At 36.2% G+C, this 19,894-nt stretch overlaps 1 protein-coding gene across 4 annotated transcripts in view; it reads left to right on the top strand.

Annotated features, from left to right (window-relative positions):
• Positions 1-12,572, top strand: part of LOC138130937 (uncharacterized) — a 38,242-nt gene extending 25,670 nt beyond the window's left edge. For 3 of the 4 annotated variants that reach the window (XM_069047653.1, XM_069047654.1, XM_069047656.1), the window contains 10 exons: positions 1,055-1,236; positions 3,683-3,880; positions 4,206-4,662; positions 4,710-4,827; positions 5,002-5,105; positions 5,151-5,256; positions 9,103-9,166; positions 9,617-10,972; positions 11,782-11,884; positions 11,976-12,572. In XM_069047653.1, coding sequence (XP_068903754.1) covers positions 1,055-1,236; positions 3,683-3,880; positions 4,206-4,662; positions 4,710-4,827; positions 5,002-5,105; positions 5,151-5,256; positions 9,103-9,166; positions 9,617-10,972; positions 11,782-11,884; positions 11,976-12,013 — 2,726 coding nt within the window. In that variant the 3' untranslated portion in view covers positions 12,014-12,572. The remainder of the gene's footprint in view (positions 1-1,054; positions 1,237-3,682; positions 3,881-4,205; positions 4,663-4,709; positions 4,828-5,001; positions 5,106-5,150; positions 5,257-9,102; positions 9,167-9,616; positions 10,973-11,781; positions 11,885-11,975) is intronic. The other variant, XM_069047655.1, reaches the window with a different exon arrangement.
• Positions 12,573-19,894: the final 7,322 nt, after the last annotated feature.

Genomic DNA, 19,894 nt, shown 5'->3' with positions numbered 1-19,894 from the left:
TTGATTGTTCTACTAATGTTGTACCATTTTCACCTTAATTATGACGACCGTTTTTGTCCTAGAGTCCTTCACCAAAAATAATGCAAACAAAAATAAAAAATGACAGAAAAAATATCAACAGTGCAAATTAACAGTTTGTCATTTACCTACTTGGTCCACATAGACAATTTTGACATACTTAACAATTTATTGAACTGTGTTGAAGGAATCCATCTAACTTTTTTATCAGATAAGCTTGACGAATCCAATTAACGGGACCACCAGAAATCGTACAATCTTATCCAAAATCAATGTATTCAAATTCATGTGTCAGATCATGTCACAAGATTGTCTCAATGCACCATTGTTTCATTTATACAAAATCTTGAGTTTCGTACTAGAACAAATCTTTTTTGAAGCATCGTTCCAATCTGTTCTGATTTCTAAATGAAAAATAATCACGAAACCTGCTACTGGCACTGTTTGGAAAGTAGAACGGCGTCCTTACGAAAGGTTACAAAAGGTGACAAAATATTACATAACGCGGAAGACAATGGCAATACTCAAAGATAAAAAGTATTACTATGATAAAATTAAAATGGTAGAATAGCTTCGTGCACGACATACTCGTATCTGAGTTCGTAAAAAAATGTATGGCTAAATTCCACGAAAACTACAAAAATATTACAAGGAATTTGTTGTTGCAACATAATTTTCTAGTCATCGATGTGGCGACGATAGTTTGTTGTTACTTTTAGATATGGTGCTGATACTGCCCCACTCTAAATTTCAAATTGTCAGAATTTTTTAGCCAGCACTTTCCTGTTATTAAATGTGAAAACATTTACTACGATTTTTGCAAGAGTTTACCAGCTGTAGAAATTATAAACGATTGTAAATATAAATGGATACGGGATCATAAAAGTTAACGCTCGTTAAATATCAATTAAGTCGTAATGTCCCAGATAATGTCCCATAAATCTTCTTTAGGATTCAGGTCTGCACCTTTTATCGACTCCCGCTTGTCTTCCGAGCTTCCTCAAGTTCTTTTTTTTTTATACCGATAGTTTTCCAGATTCTACATTCGCCGACCAAACTCCATCCTCTGCCCACGTCAACCTCAAACAATTAATCGAAAAAGTCCTCCAGGAAGTCGTCCACCTGCCCAATTTTCGCAAAGCAGTCAACAGCGAAACCGTCCCAGGCGAGAACGAACGAACGTATGAAGAGTTGTTAGCCACTGCCGTCATAAATAAAGTAAGAGCAGGAGAGAAAATGGCACAGCTTTTGGGAAATTGCGTTTTATCAAGGAATCACGTTAAAATCCGGATTTATTGTAGTGTTGACTTTGTGTGCTGCAAGCAAATGTTGAAATAAGAAATGATTCATCTTGATAAAAATAATTAGCACAATAAAAATTCGCGGCTGTAAATAACTTTGTAGGAAAGAAATGAAGCGAAAAAATAAGATTCACTCAATGACAATGACATACAAATTTGAAGGTCGAGAAGTTTTTGCAGGTTTTTGCATCTTGGAAAATATGAAGGTCAATTGGTTCTTTTTATAGTTGTTTCATTTTTTGTGATTCGACTTATCCATCATCTCTGAATAGTGATCTAACAAAAAACACACGAGAATGCTCAGCTGGATGCATTTTCTACCACTGATTTTTCTGTGTTATTATTATTTCCATTTTCGTTTTAAAATAATCAGGAAAATCACACTTTTATCTATTTGGGCCAATCAGATTCGAGCATTTTTTACTTATCCACCAATTATAAAATTCTGATTTCATAAAATCATGTACTGTTGCGAGCAAAAAAAGTGGGACATCAAACTTCTGTCAGTTTTGAAAAATTCAATGTAGTTCAAGCTTTATTGTCATTTTGCCATAGAAATTTGACACTATTCTAGCTGACAGTTTAAAATTTAATTTTATAATCCTATTTTCCAAATGCTCTCTTCTTTTGATAAAGGTAGATTTAGATTGGGACTTTGCATTAAATAAATATTCACTACGTGCTTACTTACACTTATTCCCTACAATCTACAATACTTAATGACAACGTCAATTAATTCAAAGCAGGGTAATTTGAATAGAGAAGAACCTGTCACGTGACCTTCGCTGCGCCTTAAAGTGGAGCGCAGTGGCGTAGCAAATTATTTTTTCCCAGCTGCTTGACGTTCGACTATACTTACTTTAAGGAACATAGATTTTATTATTTACAAGTTTTCCTATTTCCATTTTCCTATTAAAAGTACATTATTACGAAAATTGTATTTTATTAATTAGTTGGACCAATCAGATTCGGCCATTTTTCCACCATAGTCAAATTGTGATTTCACAATAATTCTTCCATTAGGAAAGTATTGTATAATAGGATTTTTTTATGCATGTCATTGGTAAAAGTATTTTCTTGTCACCAAGAAAACTAGAAAGTTGCAGCGTTGAAAATTAAAATGAATACAACTTCATATTCGTCTGCGACTCGTGCTTATTTCCACCACAACACAAGCATCAATCAGCTTGGAAAAATGTTGGCAAATAATTCATGCACCAAGGAGATTACAACTGAAAATTTCCTCTCCCAGTCTTACAGTTGTTTACTTGTCCTGAATTATTGTTGTCTTGAAACACCTAAAAAAATGTCTCCTACATTTCTTGAGAATCATTTCCTGTATACTCGTTATTCTCTATTTATAAAAAATTCATAGCATATCAAATAAATATATGGTATTCAAGGTTAACGACGTACAAATAATTTATTAAAGAGCTGTGCTATTTTTGTGTCATTTAATTTTTACGATATCTTCATTTCGAACAACTAATCAACTAACTTTCTTTCAGTACATTTAGGATATTTAGTGCTTGTTTAAGTAAGAAGGTGGGTCATGCAACAATTCTTTTGAAAGTTTCGATCAAAATCGGTCCACCCAGACTATTTTTAAATAATTATAATAAAGCGATTTGCTCTTTGAACAAACATCAAATTATTATAGATTAACTTTATCACTCATAAATTCCTTTGCGATGAGCTTAATTTGTCTCTGACAGGTTTATTCGCACATGGTGCAAAATAACCACATTAAACATTTGGTCTGAGTTAACAGCAAAGATTATAGAAAAATCAAAAGAGGAAAACTGTTCGAAAGAGATTTTACTTGTCCCACTTTCGTACTAAAAACTCTGAGGAAGTTTTGGAAAAATGTACAGGGTGTCCTAAAATGAATCAGTATAATCTTAACCACGAGCTACTGGCTTCATGTAGAACTCGGAAAAAATATTTAAAAAATTCTTTTAAATTGCTTTTAGTCTTCTAAGTTGTCCCACAACCTCGTAGGTAAAATTTCGGCACATTTTAAAAATACACCCTGTATATCATATTTTATAAAATGTACGCCAATGCGAAGTAACCTCTAGGAAATATGCTTTAAAACAAGGAAACCGCATTGGTGTACGTTTTATAAAATATGATATACAGGGTGTATTTTTAAAATGTGCCGAAATTTTACCTACGATGTTGTGGGACAACGTAGAAGACTAAAAGCAATTAAAAAAAATTGTACCTCAAAAATTAAATGTCATTTTATTTTTTGACATAGAATTTTTTTAATATTTTTTCCGAGCTCGTGGTTAAAATTATGCTGGTTCATTCTGGGACACCTGTATAAAGACAATTTAAGAAAAAACAATTTGTTTCAGATAATTGCTAAGCAACAAAACGATTTACCATCTTCCTCGGAAGCGAGTGTTTCTAGTAACAAAGCTAACAAAGAGTATTTCTTCGGCGACGGAGCTGTAGCAGATTTAGAATCGACTTCCGTTTCAAGCTTAGATGAATATTTACACAGTGATTCTAGTCTTGGTTCTACCAAATACGTTGATCGTGTGTCTTTGACGGTAAGCTTGAGCACTTTGTGCATTCGAGCACTAAAATAGAGTGTTGGAGGTATATTGGTTAGAGTGCCACCAAAACATATATTTTTTTGGAAGTGGTTCAGTTTTCCAAAGTCCCATAAACTTCCAAAGAAAATTCTTAAATAAAGATTTTCCCTCAAAAAAACCTTAGGAACAACTTTAACCACTTCTTTGTCTCCTGTAGTTGTCAGTTGTTTTGTTTTTACTAAAATGAGGTATCTTGTGAAGTTCCATCATTCTAACCAATGTAACAACAAAACGAAACTCCTCGTTCAAATGAAAAAAATCAAAAACTTCGCCTTTCTAGATCCAGCAACGAATCGAAGAACTCCCCACGTCGGAACTGGAAGACGTCGAGGCCGATTTCTACTTCCGCACCTCCAGCTCGTCCCTGCTGGGCGCGGACGAGTCCAACTGGTACCTACAGAAGCGTCAATTCTCTGGGACGCACTCGCCCATCCCGGTACCCATGCTGGTACCCAACCCTTTGACCTCCGCCAAAGTGCTGATCGGCGACAAAGAAGTCGACGAAACCTCCGACTTGTCCGACGCCGCCTCCGATTGCGCGGACGACATCGACTCGCCAACGCGAAACCTGTTGATCGACTCCAGCATAGTGATCGGCGAAAGTGTCGCGCGAAACTCCTTCTCCGATGAGGAGACCTCTTTCGATTCGGGCGTCCGAGAGGACAGAGAAGAGTTCAGCGACAGGGAGAAGTTCGAGAACGTCGCCCCCAAAACCGACATCACGGTCGACGACGAAAGTAAGAGATGCGCTCTCGGGGTAAAGAATCTAAGAGTGGTTTTGCAGATGTCGAGGATGTTTCGTTGATTTCGTTGCAAAGCAACACCGAGAAAGACTCGGAGTATCTGGAGAAGTATGCGTCTTTGCCCAAAACTGTCTTCAGGAGTTCGTCTCCCATTCTAAAGTAAGTGGAGGGATTGACCTAGCCACCAGAAGAAATTTTGATATGGAATCCTGGCAAAAGTAGCTAAAACGTGATAACACTTCAAATGCTCTGCAGGATTCAAATCTGGATTTCTTGCTGACGGTTTCAAGAGTACCAGATTCCTCTTTGGAATTTTCTCTTCTCTTCTTTCAGTTCTTCTTCTTCTTTGACCGAGGTCGACCGCGACGCCAAATATGACAGTTTAAACTTCGAAAACCAAATAAAAGACCACTACGCCAACACTCCCTTCTTCGAAGGTACGATCGTTTTATTTTTGAAATCGCAACTAACGAAACTTTAAGGAAGTTACAGTAAGAAGGAGAAAGAGAAGTGGAGCAAGCCGATAGCGATGGAGAACAATCCCTACACAACGGAAAATATAAGAAGAAGAATTCGAACGAACGAAAGGTGAGGAAAACTGAAATAGAAAATGTAGGGGGTGCATTTTCGGAGAACCCTGACAGATTCATTGTTCGATAATCCTACAGAGAAATTGATTGAAAATTGCGAGATAGGTTGGTGTTTTTTCGAGTGCTGAATGTATTATCTCAGCTTTTAGCGGTGTTGCGCAATTGTGTTTTTCTCTTACGTACATAACAAATCCATCGGAATCGATGATAAAGAGAACAGCACCTTCACTAACAATACACCATAGATTAAATTGGCATTTTTTCCCTTTAGATAAGACGATAAGAGAATCGAAGGTGGAATAATTATCGTGGAGCGATTACGAAAAAGATAGCGATTTAAATTCGCGAAGTAGCGCATTCTAGTAGTTCCTTTGTTAGTGAAATATTTATTGCTGTGCGAGTATTTTGGTTGCGTGCGTTGAAATACAGAGAAGATGAGTAGGATCGTGGACGTTCTAGAGGCGGAAAGGGTGAGATACAGGAACCATAGGTGAGCGATACGAATCTAGAGAATTTGGAACCTCACGTCAAATGAAATACAAATTTATTGAGTTATCAGGAATTTTCATCGTTTATCGATGTGTTTTTCGGTATTTTGTGCAACAACCTAAATTTAAATTTGGCGTGAATTGTGTTTGTCCCTCAAACTCAAAGGGCAAGGTGACATAATTTCATGTCATAGCGGTCGAATGTGCAATGTGAGACTTTGCATCATCTTGACGCGTCAAATATAGATTCTTTGCTGATAAATCTGGGAGGGATTTAAAACTGTGTAATAAATAATTCCCTTCAAATATTACGACATTGACAACCTGATCTTGTATTTGTTCGTCAAAAGAGCGATTTCTTTCAGTTTCTCGCCAACTCTTGGAAGTTTCTGTTTTTCTATATTGATGTGGTGTGTTCACTTCGTTTTTTTTGTTTTTTGTGATTTGGATATTTAGAGACAAAGAGGCACAAATCGGTTCATTAGATTTTTTTATACATTTTCGCAAAAATACATAGTCGGAAAATTGTTTAAACCGTTTATAAAAATTGTTAAAGTTTTGAGAATAATTTTTCTGAACTTCAATTCGGCTCTCTGTCGAAAACTACAGTTTAAACGTGAGAGACGTTTAAAAGCACGCCGCGAAATACTCCAATTTCGCGTGACTTACAAATTCAGAACTTCCTGACGATTTGGTAATGACTAAAATATAAATAAATGTCTAAAAATTCTGAAAACATTCACATAGTCTCTAGATGTTATAAAAGAAATATTTAATGTCAACTAGAAGTAATGTTCAATCATTTTCGATTTTCAACATTGAAAAACATATATTTTTTTTAATTTGTAATTCTCCCTGGTGTTTACAATTTATCGCAAATTGTACACTGTTTTTTTTTTATATAAATAACAGCATTATAACAAAATAAAACAGGAACGAAAAACCAAAACAGTTTATTATTGAATGCTTACCTACCAAAAGAGAGAATAATTTCAAAAAACGTTTTTTTTTTATTGTTAACGATCACAAGTTTTCCCTTATTTAAATTGAGTTTGTCAGAAAAGACTACATTTTTATTGTCCTCAAAGTTGGCGTTGAAGAGTCGATTGTGAACGCACCACGGATTACAGATCACGGATCAGCTGTTTAAATCTAACCTCACTTTTTGCGTTGTTTGTGTTTTTACTCTGTAGACTGACAAGTGGTGCGTTCACAATCGACTCTTCAACATCAACTTTGAGGAGAAATTTAAATGAACACCCGATATTAACGCTGCAACAATTGTTTTGTAACTTTTTGTTTTGATAATTTCCAAAGTAACAACCATAAAAATAACCAACATACAAAAAGATACGAAAAAACAAAAGAATTTGAAATTTCCCTTTCAATTACTCAGGTAAAAAAAACGGATTGTATTTATTATCGAATTTTATTTAAAAATTATCAAATCTATAATAGACAGGAAAACAAAGATTTCGTCTCGCTCTTTTTCCTTGTTTTTAAATAGGTAAATAAATTTCGTTATTTTTCTTTTATGATATCTGATATATTGATTTTTTTTTTTAAATAAACACAAAGTTTTAATCTTTTTTCCCTTTCTTTGTCGTTTTATTTCATTAATTGTAACGCCGGCGCCGCCCCGATACTGTTCACAGTATGAAAACATTTATGAGAGAAAAAAACTGTTTGGGTTATAATTTAGTTTATCTCTCATAAAATATTTTTGTTTATTACGCGAATCTATGCTGTAATCTGACAACATTATCTATAATGAAACCAATAACATGGCACAAATAGCGTTGTTACTCAATACATTTTTAGAACTGTTTGGATAAGACAATGATCAATTTTAAGTGTATCTCATATCTACAGGATGATCAAGAAGGATTGTTTGAGTTGGCAATACAATTATGAACATTTCAAATTTATCGGGGGTTGGTGTGAATTCTGTTCTGGGCATGCTTACGTAAAAATAATAAGAATAAGAACTAATAAGTAAATGAACCTGCTGAGCAATAATAAAACAATTTGAACGAAATTCAAAGCAATTGAATTTTATTTTGAATCAAATAAATGTCATCATTTATAGTTACCAACATAGTAGGTATGAAAAAATAACTACCTAGAGTTTTTTAAATTTTACCAACCTAAAGCAACAGGTGGTGGTTTTTTGATTTTTGAATGGACTTTAGAAGAATTGGCAATTTGGATTGACGGCAAATGACATCTCATCAAATAAACAGCTCTCTGTACACTATAATATCGGTAGTTTCAAAAGTAGTCCGGTCGTCACATCGATACCATTGAATTTGTAACAAAAAGTGTACAAACCAAAAGTTGAACACTTTTGGAATATAATCTGAAGTTTTTTAAGGGCCTTGCCGAGTTAAATTTTGAGTAAAAGGCTTTCGAAAATGGACTGAATAACATGGCATCTTATGGACAGTTGTTTCGCGGGCACATAAAAATTGAAATTGTGCAGTTAAAAAGTATTGATTTTATGACAAAAAACTACTGTAAAGATAGAAGATGGCTTAAGGAATTCGCTGATGCCCTTAATTACCATCCTTACCGGGCATTCCAAAGAGAAAAATTGCAAAAACTAAGAATAAACAGCGGAAGTGTCAGTCATTGTTCAGCCGACCACGTGACTCACCACCAATGCTAACGCAACGCGACCAACTCTCGAGTCAAAACAAGATCCGATTAAAAATGTCAACTTATATATTTAATGATTATTTCTTTATAAATCGGTACAAATAAATCGGAAATAATTTATCATAAAATTTTGATTGTATCATTGTAGAAACATTTTGATTGTACGAATTTAGAAATCAGTTGCTCTATTGACTAGAAACTGAGACGACCGGACTACCCTTATTAATATAAGTATTTCTATTTTTTTAATGCGAAATATTGCGATTGCATCACTCCTTTAATAAATTGTCTTGAGGTATGAATAGGAATGAAAGGGAAATTTACGAGAACACGGTTGTAAAAATCGTGTTAAATTTTTGCAACCATAAAAAACACAAGAATTACCTACGCAAGGAATGCGGCACGAAAGAATGAAACTCGTAACTGAAGGGCTCGATAATAATTGATAAAGTAACCGCCTGCATTCATACAACTTTTTTATTGTACCCGACCCGACAAAAAGTGCACCTCAAGTCACAGGCATTCATTAAATCATAGCATTACTCTACAATTTCTTGTGTGAAGGTTTTTTCCTTCACTGAGCCTCTAATGCGTTTTGAGACTCGAAATGCATGTTAAAAGCTGAAGCAAGAGTATTATTTAGACAAAAAATTATATGTTTCTCGTTGCATTCAAAATAAATCGATGTTTCTTTCTAGATATGGTAGAGATTACTATACAAAACTAGCAAGCTCACCGTCCGGCAAAGCAAAAAATGACGAGGTAAGTTTATCGAACCGCATTGACCAGTTGGAAGCAAAATACACGTACTCGAGTCTACCAAGAAGCTTGTACACACCGAGAAATTCCACCAAGAATTTTGTCAAAAATCCATTACTCAATTTTCCAGACAGCCACAATTCGTTGTAACGTGTACTGTGTCGAAACCTGTTTACATTTTTTTTTTAATTTTAGCCGTTACGGTTTTAGATATATTGAGTATTGTTGTTATTGTCATGAATAAAACAGTTTACCTACTACTCGCTTGCGATTAATTTATGTAATCTCTTTCCTTCTCATGGTAAGTGTCAGTATGTTCTGGGTGTAACACTAGATAAACAGTAGGCCGCAATACTAACGATACTCAAGCTTATAAGTGTCTTCGCTTCTAGTAAAATTGTTGTTTTGTCGTCGTTTCCGTTCTAAAACGCAACCTGTTGTGTCTTTCCGCAGGAGCACGACTTCCGGCCACCGGACGAAGACGCCGAAGTCAGCTGGTACCGAGCAGTACCGGCCACGACCAACGAGAGCGACCAGGAAGAGAGGACGAGCTCGGTGAGGACCGAAAAGGAAGATGTCCCCACGAACCAGCTGGAAATCACGAGCGACTCCGACCTGAGCTTGGTCAACTTCTACGACGTCGAGAACTCGAAGATCTATTTCCAATCGTCCGACAACGACCAACCGGAATTCAGAATCACGCTTAACAAGAAAGCGCCGAATATGTTCAACGGGGATAACGTAAAGTGGCAGTCGCCTGTGGTGAGGGTCAACGAGAAAGAACCGATTTTCTACAGTCCGGAAGAGTCGCAACAGCCTGTCAAAACTGAGCCTCTGAAGGCGCACGAACGAGGAGTCAGCAGAGATGATGACGAGGAGAAGAACGAAAACAAGACCAACGTGCAAAACATCGTCATTACGACAAAGAAGAGCAAGCAAGTCGAGCACGAGACGAAGATCTACAGGCCGACAATCGACGGGCGAAAGGAGAGCGAGATCAACAACAACGGAGTCAGTACCGCGAAGAGAGCGGACCCGTTGATCAGCACCAAGAAGTGGGACAACACCTTGATCAAAAAAATCTACTCCAACCCGGTCGTTCGCAGTTTTGCGTTGACCAACCGCGAGCAGATCCCTTACGAGACCGAGCCCCAAGTCACCAAAGTACCGCTGACGCCGGTGACACCGGTCAAAGAGTTCACACCTCCCAAGTACGAATACAGTACCGGTTACGCCACCACACCGGTCAGAGAGTTCGCACCTCCGAAGTACGAATACAGTGCCAAGACACCGGTCAAAGAGGAGGCACCTCCGAAGTTCGAACACGGTACCGGTTACGCCAAGACACCGGTTAGAGAGTTCGCTCCTCCAAAATACGAATACAGTACCGCCAAAGAGGACACGTCTCCCAAGTACGAATACAATAGCAGTTACATCATGAGACCTGCAGAAAAACTGGGAGATTCGCAGGAAGAGCGAGGAGAACCAGTGAAAGAGGAGCTAGACAAGAGAGACATGTTCGGGGAAAATCGCACTTTCAGTTTGGAGTTTTCCGAGAATGGGTCGAGTAAAGAGCCGGAGTCTGACGATTTTGATGTGAACGAGTTGAGAGAGCGAAAACTGGTGGCCAGTCGTTTGGGACAGTTTTCCAAATCGTTTCCTAACTTGATGAAGATAAAACCGGCCGAGACGCAACACAGGAAGCCCGACGAAGGAGCGAAAGAGGAGTCGGAGGCTAATAGCGGTGATGCCTCGCCTGTGACATTCGTGTCGGTGAGGGATTTGAAGAAGTTGTTCGAAAGGAGGGATGTAAGTACTACCAACAATCTAGTTGGTTATTTTGTTCTTGGAGTGTCGCAGAGGTACTCTTCTATTACAATTTGTTACATTTAAGTACACCATTTTTTTTTTGTAAATTTTTTGACATTCGTTTATGCCGTATGTTTCAAATAATTGATCAAGAGTGGCTGTGAAAAACAAAATCATCGAAAACGTGTGACGCAGCTTTACGTCATTACACAAAACCATAGACTAAGAGTGATAGAGGTATTTTCATATTTGGTGGCAGTAACAAAAGACTGAGAAATGTCACAAAAATGTATTGTCAGTGTCAAATTTGTCATAAATGCCGTAAAAAGGAATGTCTAGGTAAATTTAAACTTTCGCTAAATTAATTGATAAAATAAATTCTAAGGAAACCAATTTTTGTCATTGGTTCAAAAGGAAAAGTTATTCTCATATAATCAAACGTATTACAAATTATGTCTCTAGTTCGACGATGAATAACTTTCTTATTGCCAATTTGCTGCATTTCTGTCGAAATCACGAACGTCTTTGAGAAATTTGACATTGACAATACAAATTTGTGACATTTCTCAGTCTTTTGTTTCCCCCAACAAATATGAAAATATCTCTATAACCTTATTCTGAATTTGCAAATTACAAATTACATTTATGGCTGGGTTATTCAAGTTACGCCACACGTTTTCAAATTTTTTGTTTGTCACAGCCACTCTTGATCATGTTTTTTTTTTTAAGATATAGCAAAAAATACTGTAGAAGAATCATCTTGTTGTTGGAAAAGAGAAACTGAATTTGTTTTGTGTTTCTTTTTGCAGGCTGCACGGTACGAAAAGGATAAACCGGTCCACAGTTTGACAGCCAGGAGTATTTCAAAACAAATGAAAGAAACACTGAAGGGAGACAGTAGCATACACAATGGTAATTCTTTTTTTAAGCAGACTTTGGCAACGATTCTAATGATATGATCAGATTTGATTTTGGTTTTTTAATTGTAATAATTTGATTGCAGGTACCTGGGGTGCACCTCAAAACGGAACCAAGATCTAGAGATGTCCAAATATAATTCAAGAGGCCATAACCCACCTTGCTTCAAATCTTCCATCTTCATTAAGCGCAATTAAATTATTTCCAAAGTTAATACACACAGTACGTAACCGTCATCACAGGCCATTTATAGTAATTGTCAAATAGTTATTAACAGAAATTATTTAACGAAGTGTTAAGTTAAGGTGTCAGGACACACCACACTGATATTGAAACCAAATAATACTTTAATTATTGTGCCAATAAGTGCCGTTTTTACTCGTGTAATGTAGTGTATCCAGTCTGTAGACTGGCAGATACGTCAGAGGGAATCGATATAATTTCAATATTGAGTGTCGATATTGAAATATAATTATCGGCGACCGTATCGAGTGGTTACACTTTTGTACATTTTTCGAAAGCACGCTGTATACGCTAGTATCGATACATTATAACTCTGTAAATGTGCATTGCGTTATAATTATCATTGCAGCATATGGTAATATTTTTGTTCAGTTGTGTTGTACATACATACTTAAAACGTGTAAGCAATAATAATAATAAAATTAAATATCCAAAAGGTTTTAAGTATTTCTTTTCCAAATCTCCTAAATTTTTTGACAACACCCACTAGATTCACATCCCGTCTTTCTAACCTGTATCACATATCACATTTTTGTCTTTTTGTCCAGCTCGCTTTTACGCAACCGCAATCATTTTTGTAGAGGGGGGGGGGGAGAAGAGAGTAGAATATGAAACGAACCGTTTAAGGTGTGAACGAAAGTGAAGGAATTTCGGAAAAAAAAAGGAAACGGTACATCTTTCATTCCCCCCCGAAGGGGGGCGGGCTGCTGAGGCTTTCTGGAGCCTTTTCAGCCACATTGACGGGAAGATTCGGGATGGGTACGGTGAGGATGGGTGTGGAAGGAAGGTGGTAGGTACTGAGAGGTTGATACTGACCCAGCATTAGCCTTATCTGTGATATGAGACATACCACGATGTGATGGTGTGGGGAAACCTCTGAAAAAAACCCACACCTGGAGGCGGCACCGGGGTTAGAACCCGGGACCTCCCGAATGTAAAGTGGCGCGCTAGGCGCTTGGCCACAGTACTCGGTAAGGAATTTCGGCCGGCTTCACCTATTTATCGGAAAGGTGGGACCAAACACGGCAGGAACGGAGCCGGCTCATTGGCCGGCCAATGAGAGAGCAGAATGACCAGAACAAAACAACACCTAGGTACACCCAAATTAATCAAATTATACAATATGAATGACCAACAAAAAGAATGAGAAAAGAGGCTGCTATGGACAACAAGATATCCACAAACGTGAGTCGTAACTTAATAAACTGTCACCTGTCAACCGGTAAAAAATTTTGCACTTGGGATATAATATGTGATAAAAAAATTAGGTCTTGTTATTTTACCTTCGATAATTTTTCGATAATTTAGAACCATGCTAAATTATCGGTGTAATTCGTTCCTAATTGGTCCAATGATTCAAAATACTACAAGCTGATTGGTTGAAATTTTCTGAGTGGAATTGTCGCTGGAACTCTACGGTGAATAACCTTGTATTTGCTGTTTTTGATTTTGAGGCTGATCCGTCAACATTCTTTCCACTGTACTGAACAATATTATAATATTAAGAGTAAATCCATGTAAACGACATTACACCATAATTTGTAATTACATGAGCGAAGAGCAAGGGCAACACCATTGTTATCGTAAGACAACAACAATTAAAGAATTGCATCTATGAATAAATAATAATAGCGCAGCTTATGCGATTCTAGAAATTAATATTTCTCTTCTCTGTATTTGAACAAGAAAATGTTCTGTTTTTGATATCTAATGTAAAGAGAAGTTGAACAAGTACCTAATTCTTTGTCTTATTTTGTACCTTCGTACTGTGTAACCCGGTAGTGAAGTGTTAATCTGAATATTAGCACAAAAATTGCAAGTTCCTAATATTATAGAAAGAACAATAGGTATATAGCTACACTTTATCTAAATACATATCCTCGGAAGTCTTGATGTATGCCGACGACTTGAAGTTAATGAAGGTTGTTAAATGCATTGATGATTGTCTGTCCTTACAATTAAATTTAGATGCTCTTTGTGACTGGTGTAGTAGGAATATGCTGAACCTAAACATAAAGAAATGTGAAGCAATGTCTTTCTTTAGGATACGGTCATGTATAGAGTATCCATATAGTATTAACGGCGTTGTATTGAATAGGTGTCACAATAAAAAAGACTTGGGTGTTGTTTTTGACCGAGAATTAAATTTTATTAAACATTATGAACATCTATCTTCTAAATGTTATAAAATGTTAGGATTTATAATTAGGAACACTAAGAGTTTTAAAAGTATTGATTGCCTTAAACTATTATTCTATGCTTTCATTCGCTCTCACCTTGAATATGCTTGTGTGGTATGGAACCCTAGATATCAAACTCATGTTTCTTCCATTGAGTCCATACAAAGGAAATTTTTAAAGTATTTGTACCTTGTTAAATTTGGTGCTTATCCAGTTAGGGGTTATGCCTACACATGTTTAATCAATGAATTTCAGCTGGAACCCTTGTATGTCAGGCGTCAGATTGCATCTGTTTTGTACTTACACAGAATCGTGCATTGCAAGATTGATTGTTCGGAATTAGTTGAAATGTTAAAGTTTAGAATCCCAAAATTGGGAATTCGTTATAGTGCTACATTCTGCAATCAACTTTCAAGCACTAATTACCATCAAAATTCACCAATTATTGCTATGTGTACGTTGTATAACCAGTTGCAGCTATTTGCTGATATATTTGAATATCATGCTGGTACATTCCGTCGTCGAATATCTGAAGCATTGTCTTTGTTGAATTAGATGTGGTTGATGTATTTGCTGGTTATGTTGGGGATTTATTTATTTATTTATTTATTTAATTTTTCTTTATTTAATTTTTCTTTATTTAATTTTTCTCTATTATATTATTTTCTAGGTTGTTTTTTTTTACCTTTTCTTTTCTCTTTTATTGTTACTTATGTATATGCCTATGAATATACATATACATTATTTATTATTTGTTACCCTTTGTGGACAGTTTTGTTCTTGGGTTAATAAAAGCTATTATTATTATTATTATTATTACACTGCAGAACAAGTTAAAAATATAAAAACAAAAAATATTATACAGGGTGTTTAAAAAATGCCGCACTAAAATTATTCTACGGTGTTCAGAAGCATTCGGTAGGTGAGGAAAAAATATTTTAAAAAATCTTGGTCTTCATTTCTCTGCACAATGGGAGTTTTTGTAAAGATTTTTAAACGTTATTAGTTGTAATTATTAATACTAAATAACACCCAAAATGCGCAACTAAACTATGCAGAATTGAAGGCTGATTAATAATAATTTTTAACCCAATCTCTACTCTATAGTCTTTAATATGAAATACGATTTGCCTCTTTTAATTATCGAAAATTATGTAAAAATCAATGAAATTGCCAACCTTACTATAAAAGAAACCTTTATCCACGAGCAAATTTAACACCAAGAATTTTCTTAAATATTTTTCCCTCACTTACCAAATGCTTCTGAATTCTGTAGGTACTATAGTTTTAGCGCGCCATTTTTTCAACACCTGTATTCGATTTTTTTCCATTATCAAAACAAATTGCCATGTTTTAAGGTGAACAATTTCTTTTCAGTTCAGTTTTGTGCTTCTAAAAATCAGAGGGATATTGTTAAAAGTTTTTTATTCGACTTAAGTCAGCAATGGTAATTTACAAATGCAGAAACCAAATACCGACCCTCTGACGTTTTCATTTGTTTAATAAAAAGTGTAAAATGTCTGCGTTGTATCATTCCTTTTGCATTTTTTTAAACCAATTTGCATTTGATCTGTTAGTATCACGATATAGGTACAAAATTGTCCTATAATGGATTTTTTATTTTGGATTTTTTTTATAAAATTATCTGCGATGTGGGTTGCCTAAACATAAAACATAAACGACTAATTAGTTCTGTATCATTTACACAAACTTCCACATCTAACAGAAAAATATTTTAAAAAAATTGTTATAAATTCCAATTCTTTAGTGTCGATTTATCCAAACGCAAACTTCCATCATACATTTCTAATATTAAGAATAAATGTAAATGACATTAAAACATAATTTGCAAATACACGAGCGAAGGGGAAGGTCAAAATCGCAGTTATCGTAAAACAACAACAATTAAAAAATTGCATCTATTAATAGATAAATAATAATGTTACGGCTTGTTGCAAGTCTCGAAGGTCGAAAATTCGACATGAATAGGTAAGGTTTTCTCTTCTCTACATACAGGGTGATTTACGAGGAATAATGAATAGAAAATGCAACCCACAATACATTGCAACAAAAAGCCGGACATCGAAGCGGTAAATGTCCGGGTTTTTCTCCTGATGAATTGCGGGTTGCATTTTCTATTCATTATTCCTCGTGAATCACCCTGTATATTTGAAAAACAAAATTTTCTGTTTTTTGATACCTAATATAAAGAGATGATAATAATAAGAAGTAGAACAATAACATTATATTGATTTTTAACCCGAAGAGTAGGTACACCGTGTTGTGTGTTCAATCAGTTTTCAAATTAACTTTGTTAATATCTTTGTTGCATAAAATTAATTTTGTTTTTTCTTACACCTTCGTTCATTTTTGTCAGAGATTTTTTGTTTAGTTTTGGGAACAGCCATGTAAAACTTGCATTTAGATAAATACAAACGTTGTCAAATTTTTTGGAGTGCTGCTTTTATCTGTTGCTGTATAAAAACTATTTAGGTAGGTATCATTTTGAACGAGTGTGCTTTCTCACAGAAATGCATAACTTTTGTGTTTTTAGTTTTATATTTGTCGGCGCCACTCGTGGAAAAGATTTATTTTGTTATTTTAATGCTTTGGCTGTACTCCTTATACCAAATAGAGTTATTTTTAGAAACATGTTATCACTGTTCTTAAGAACGCGTCAGCGGGGCAACCCCTGACGAACGGAACGTTCGTGTGTGACGCGAGGGTAGTACCAGAATAACTGGAGGGTGGAGCGTTAGGTACACGCGCGCGGACCGTTACGTTCTTTATTCCCTTTATTTATAACAAATATCAAATAATAATGTCTTGGCGGCTAAGACCTCATCCTGTTATTCTGACATCAGAAGTGGGATTTGCCCCCGTCAAAGTGGCGTGTGGACAATACTGCGAGTAACGCGGAAAGTGACAAGTCCGTGCGTAAAGGATTCTCAGGTGAAGGTTCGTCCAGAGCAGACACCAAAAGTATCTGTACACTGTTGCAATGGAGACTCGGTAAAGGCGCGACGCTATTTCCTTCCGGTCATCACACCGAATTGAAGCGTCGAGCTTTGTCGCCGTCTTCCAACAAGCCCAACAACGAAAAACGGGTCCACCTCCCTGAGAAATGCCATTTTTGTGGACGAATTTGCACAACGGTCTGCGAGGAAAAAGCGTGCTGGTGCCTAAACGCCTACCTGTTACAAATTGTCCCTCAAAGTCGAAACGGGAGCAAGTGGTGGAGAGGCACGTGAACGTTTGCGAAAAACAATCGATACATATTTGGAGAAAACTTAAATCTGGTGAGACCTTTCCTTTTTCTTTTTAACATGGGTTCAAATTGCTCTTTAATGAAAGACAATATTTCACGTTATTTGAATGGCAAGCAGTTTAACAACATGACCTCACTGATAGGGATTGGTCGTGATGGCTCTTCTTTTTGTGATAGCCAAATTTTAACCGTGGTTGAAATTTAAGACATATTTATTGAAAAATTCGTTCTATGTGGTACCTGATGATTTCATGTCTTCCGTGGACATTGTAACTGGCAGAGATTTAATAGCACACAACATTAACGTTTAACTAAATTCCACCGGTTTAATTGTTATCTCGAGAGTCAAAATTTATTGAAACTCTGAAGTGTTTTCTGGAATTGATTGGAGCCGTCAAAGTGGAGACCCAAGACGACCCAGCCGCGTGACCTTGTATTAATTACCTCGCCTTTTTGTCTCGTTTTGTTTATGTCACGGGGCGTGAGGGATGTGAAGGAATCTAGCATCTGGCTTTAGTTTAGAATCAATGACATGTTAACTTAAGAGAGTACCTCTCCTCATTTACGATGGAATTGTTTCCGGCTTTTGTTGGTATTTTGATGAATCTTACAATTGCTATTTTAAATGAATCTTACATAAGTAAACATCAAGATAATTTTGTTATTGTTGTACCGTCAGGAAGGGTAACCGGTACTCTTGAAAGTTGAAATCCGTTTAAAAGAGTGATAAATTCGTTTATCGGAGACCATACTGACTAGCTACAACTGAGCGCGAAATTGTTAGAAAACGCCCATCCAACTCTGTCAATTTCTTGGTTTTAGCTCCTACTTCGTTCAGTCAATTTATTCGAAATTTTTCCGTGGTGGCTGAACCGTCGTAAATGCCGTGAAACATTTTCGACACTTCCTGGTCGGAGGACGCTTGACGGTAGTGACCGATTATAAACTGCAATTCTTTCAAAGCAGCACGTACAAAGTAGGTATGACCTAACTCCTCGAGCACAGGGCTGGTAGACTTTTCTGCAAGCTTTTGATTTTGATATTCGTTATGGCGAAGAAAAACACATGAAATATGCCGTCTTCTTTTCTCGAAATCCACCACTTAACACGGCGCCCTTAAAAAAAAACAACCATACAAACATTCAAATCGTTGATTTACAGGCGGACTAGTTAGCACAACAACGAGGTGATGAGGTTTTAAAAATAATCGCCGCCCTTAAAGCGAATGAACTTGACCCAGATTTAACTAAGACGTATGTTTAGGGCCAATACTCTTTTCGAAGAATTCAACGCGGCCATCGCACACGCTTTTTACCGGTTGTTCCCCAAGCAGGGACTTGGTCGATAATAAATCACATGTAGATACACACTAATTTGAAACACCTAGTTAAAAAAAAAAATAAATAAAAATTTGGATAAATTGTATGTCCTGTACTGGTTTCTCAAAATGTCGCGAACAGTTCGCAAATTTGTTGATAAATGCCTGATTTGCAAATTTTCGAAAAATCACACGGGAAAAACTCAAATGCAAATGCTTCCTATCCTCAAAGTTTCTCGACACTGGCATACAGTTCAAATCGATATTTTCGGCAAATTTTTATAGATGTTGAAAAATGTAACAATTATTAAAGTTTGTGGAAGACGACGGTTATAATTTCGTTAGTCACGCTTGCCGGCGGATCTGGAGCAGCCCTTTCCGTTTTCCATAAAAGTTAAAAATAGTCGAAATATTATTTTACGAGAATTAAGAAAGGGGATGTATAAATGAGATTTAATTAATTTTTAAACACTCTTGTTTTGACCTAAGATCAAGATCTAGTAACGTCTACTGATTTCCGAGAGAGATGAAGTAGAATTAAGAAGGTCTTTGTTTAATTTTTGGAGAATTCTGACAAATTGATGTGTTCGATTGTAACAGCTATTATAAAATTAACACGCAAAAGTGACCTTAAAGATATGAATTTGTTTATCTATTCGGCGCCCCATATCGTATCATTAGCGATCAAGGCAACTGCTTCACAAGAGTGAACTTAACATTTTTTGTTCTAATTCTGAAATTCATCTGCACTTCATCGCACACTGTGCAAACCGGTCCAATGGTCAGGTTAAACGTCAAAACGAAACCCTAAAAGCGACTTTGACCGCTATGGAAATCGAAAGCGAACAAAATTAGCAAGATAACTTAGGTGAAAAGTACAATTATCGTTGAATACTACTACACATCGAGTGATAGGTTTCAGTACCCCTGAAATTTTATTTGGCACACCTATCCGTTCGTTAGACTTGCAGAAGAAGAGAGGATAACTTCCCTGT

This window comes from Tenebrio molitor, chromosome 5, assembly GCF_963966145.1.
Source record: "Tenebrio molitor chromosome 5, icTenMoli1.1, whole genome shotgun sequence".
Lineage (NCBI taxonomy): Eukaryota > Metazoa > Arthropoda > Insecta > Coleoptera > Tenebrionidae > Tenebrio > Tenebrio molitor.
The sequence above is the reverse complement of the archived record's forward strand: the minus strand, read 5'-3'. Positions and strand labels throughout refer to the sequence as shown.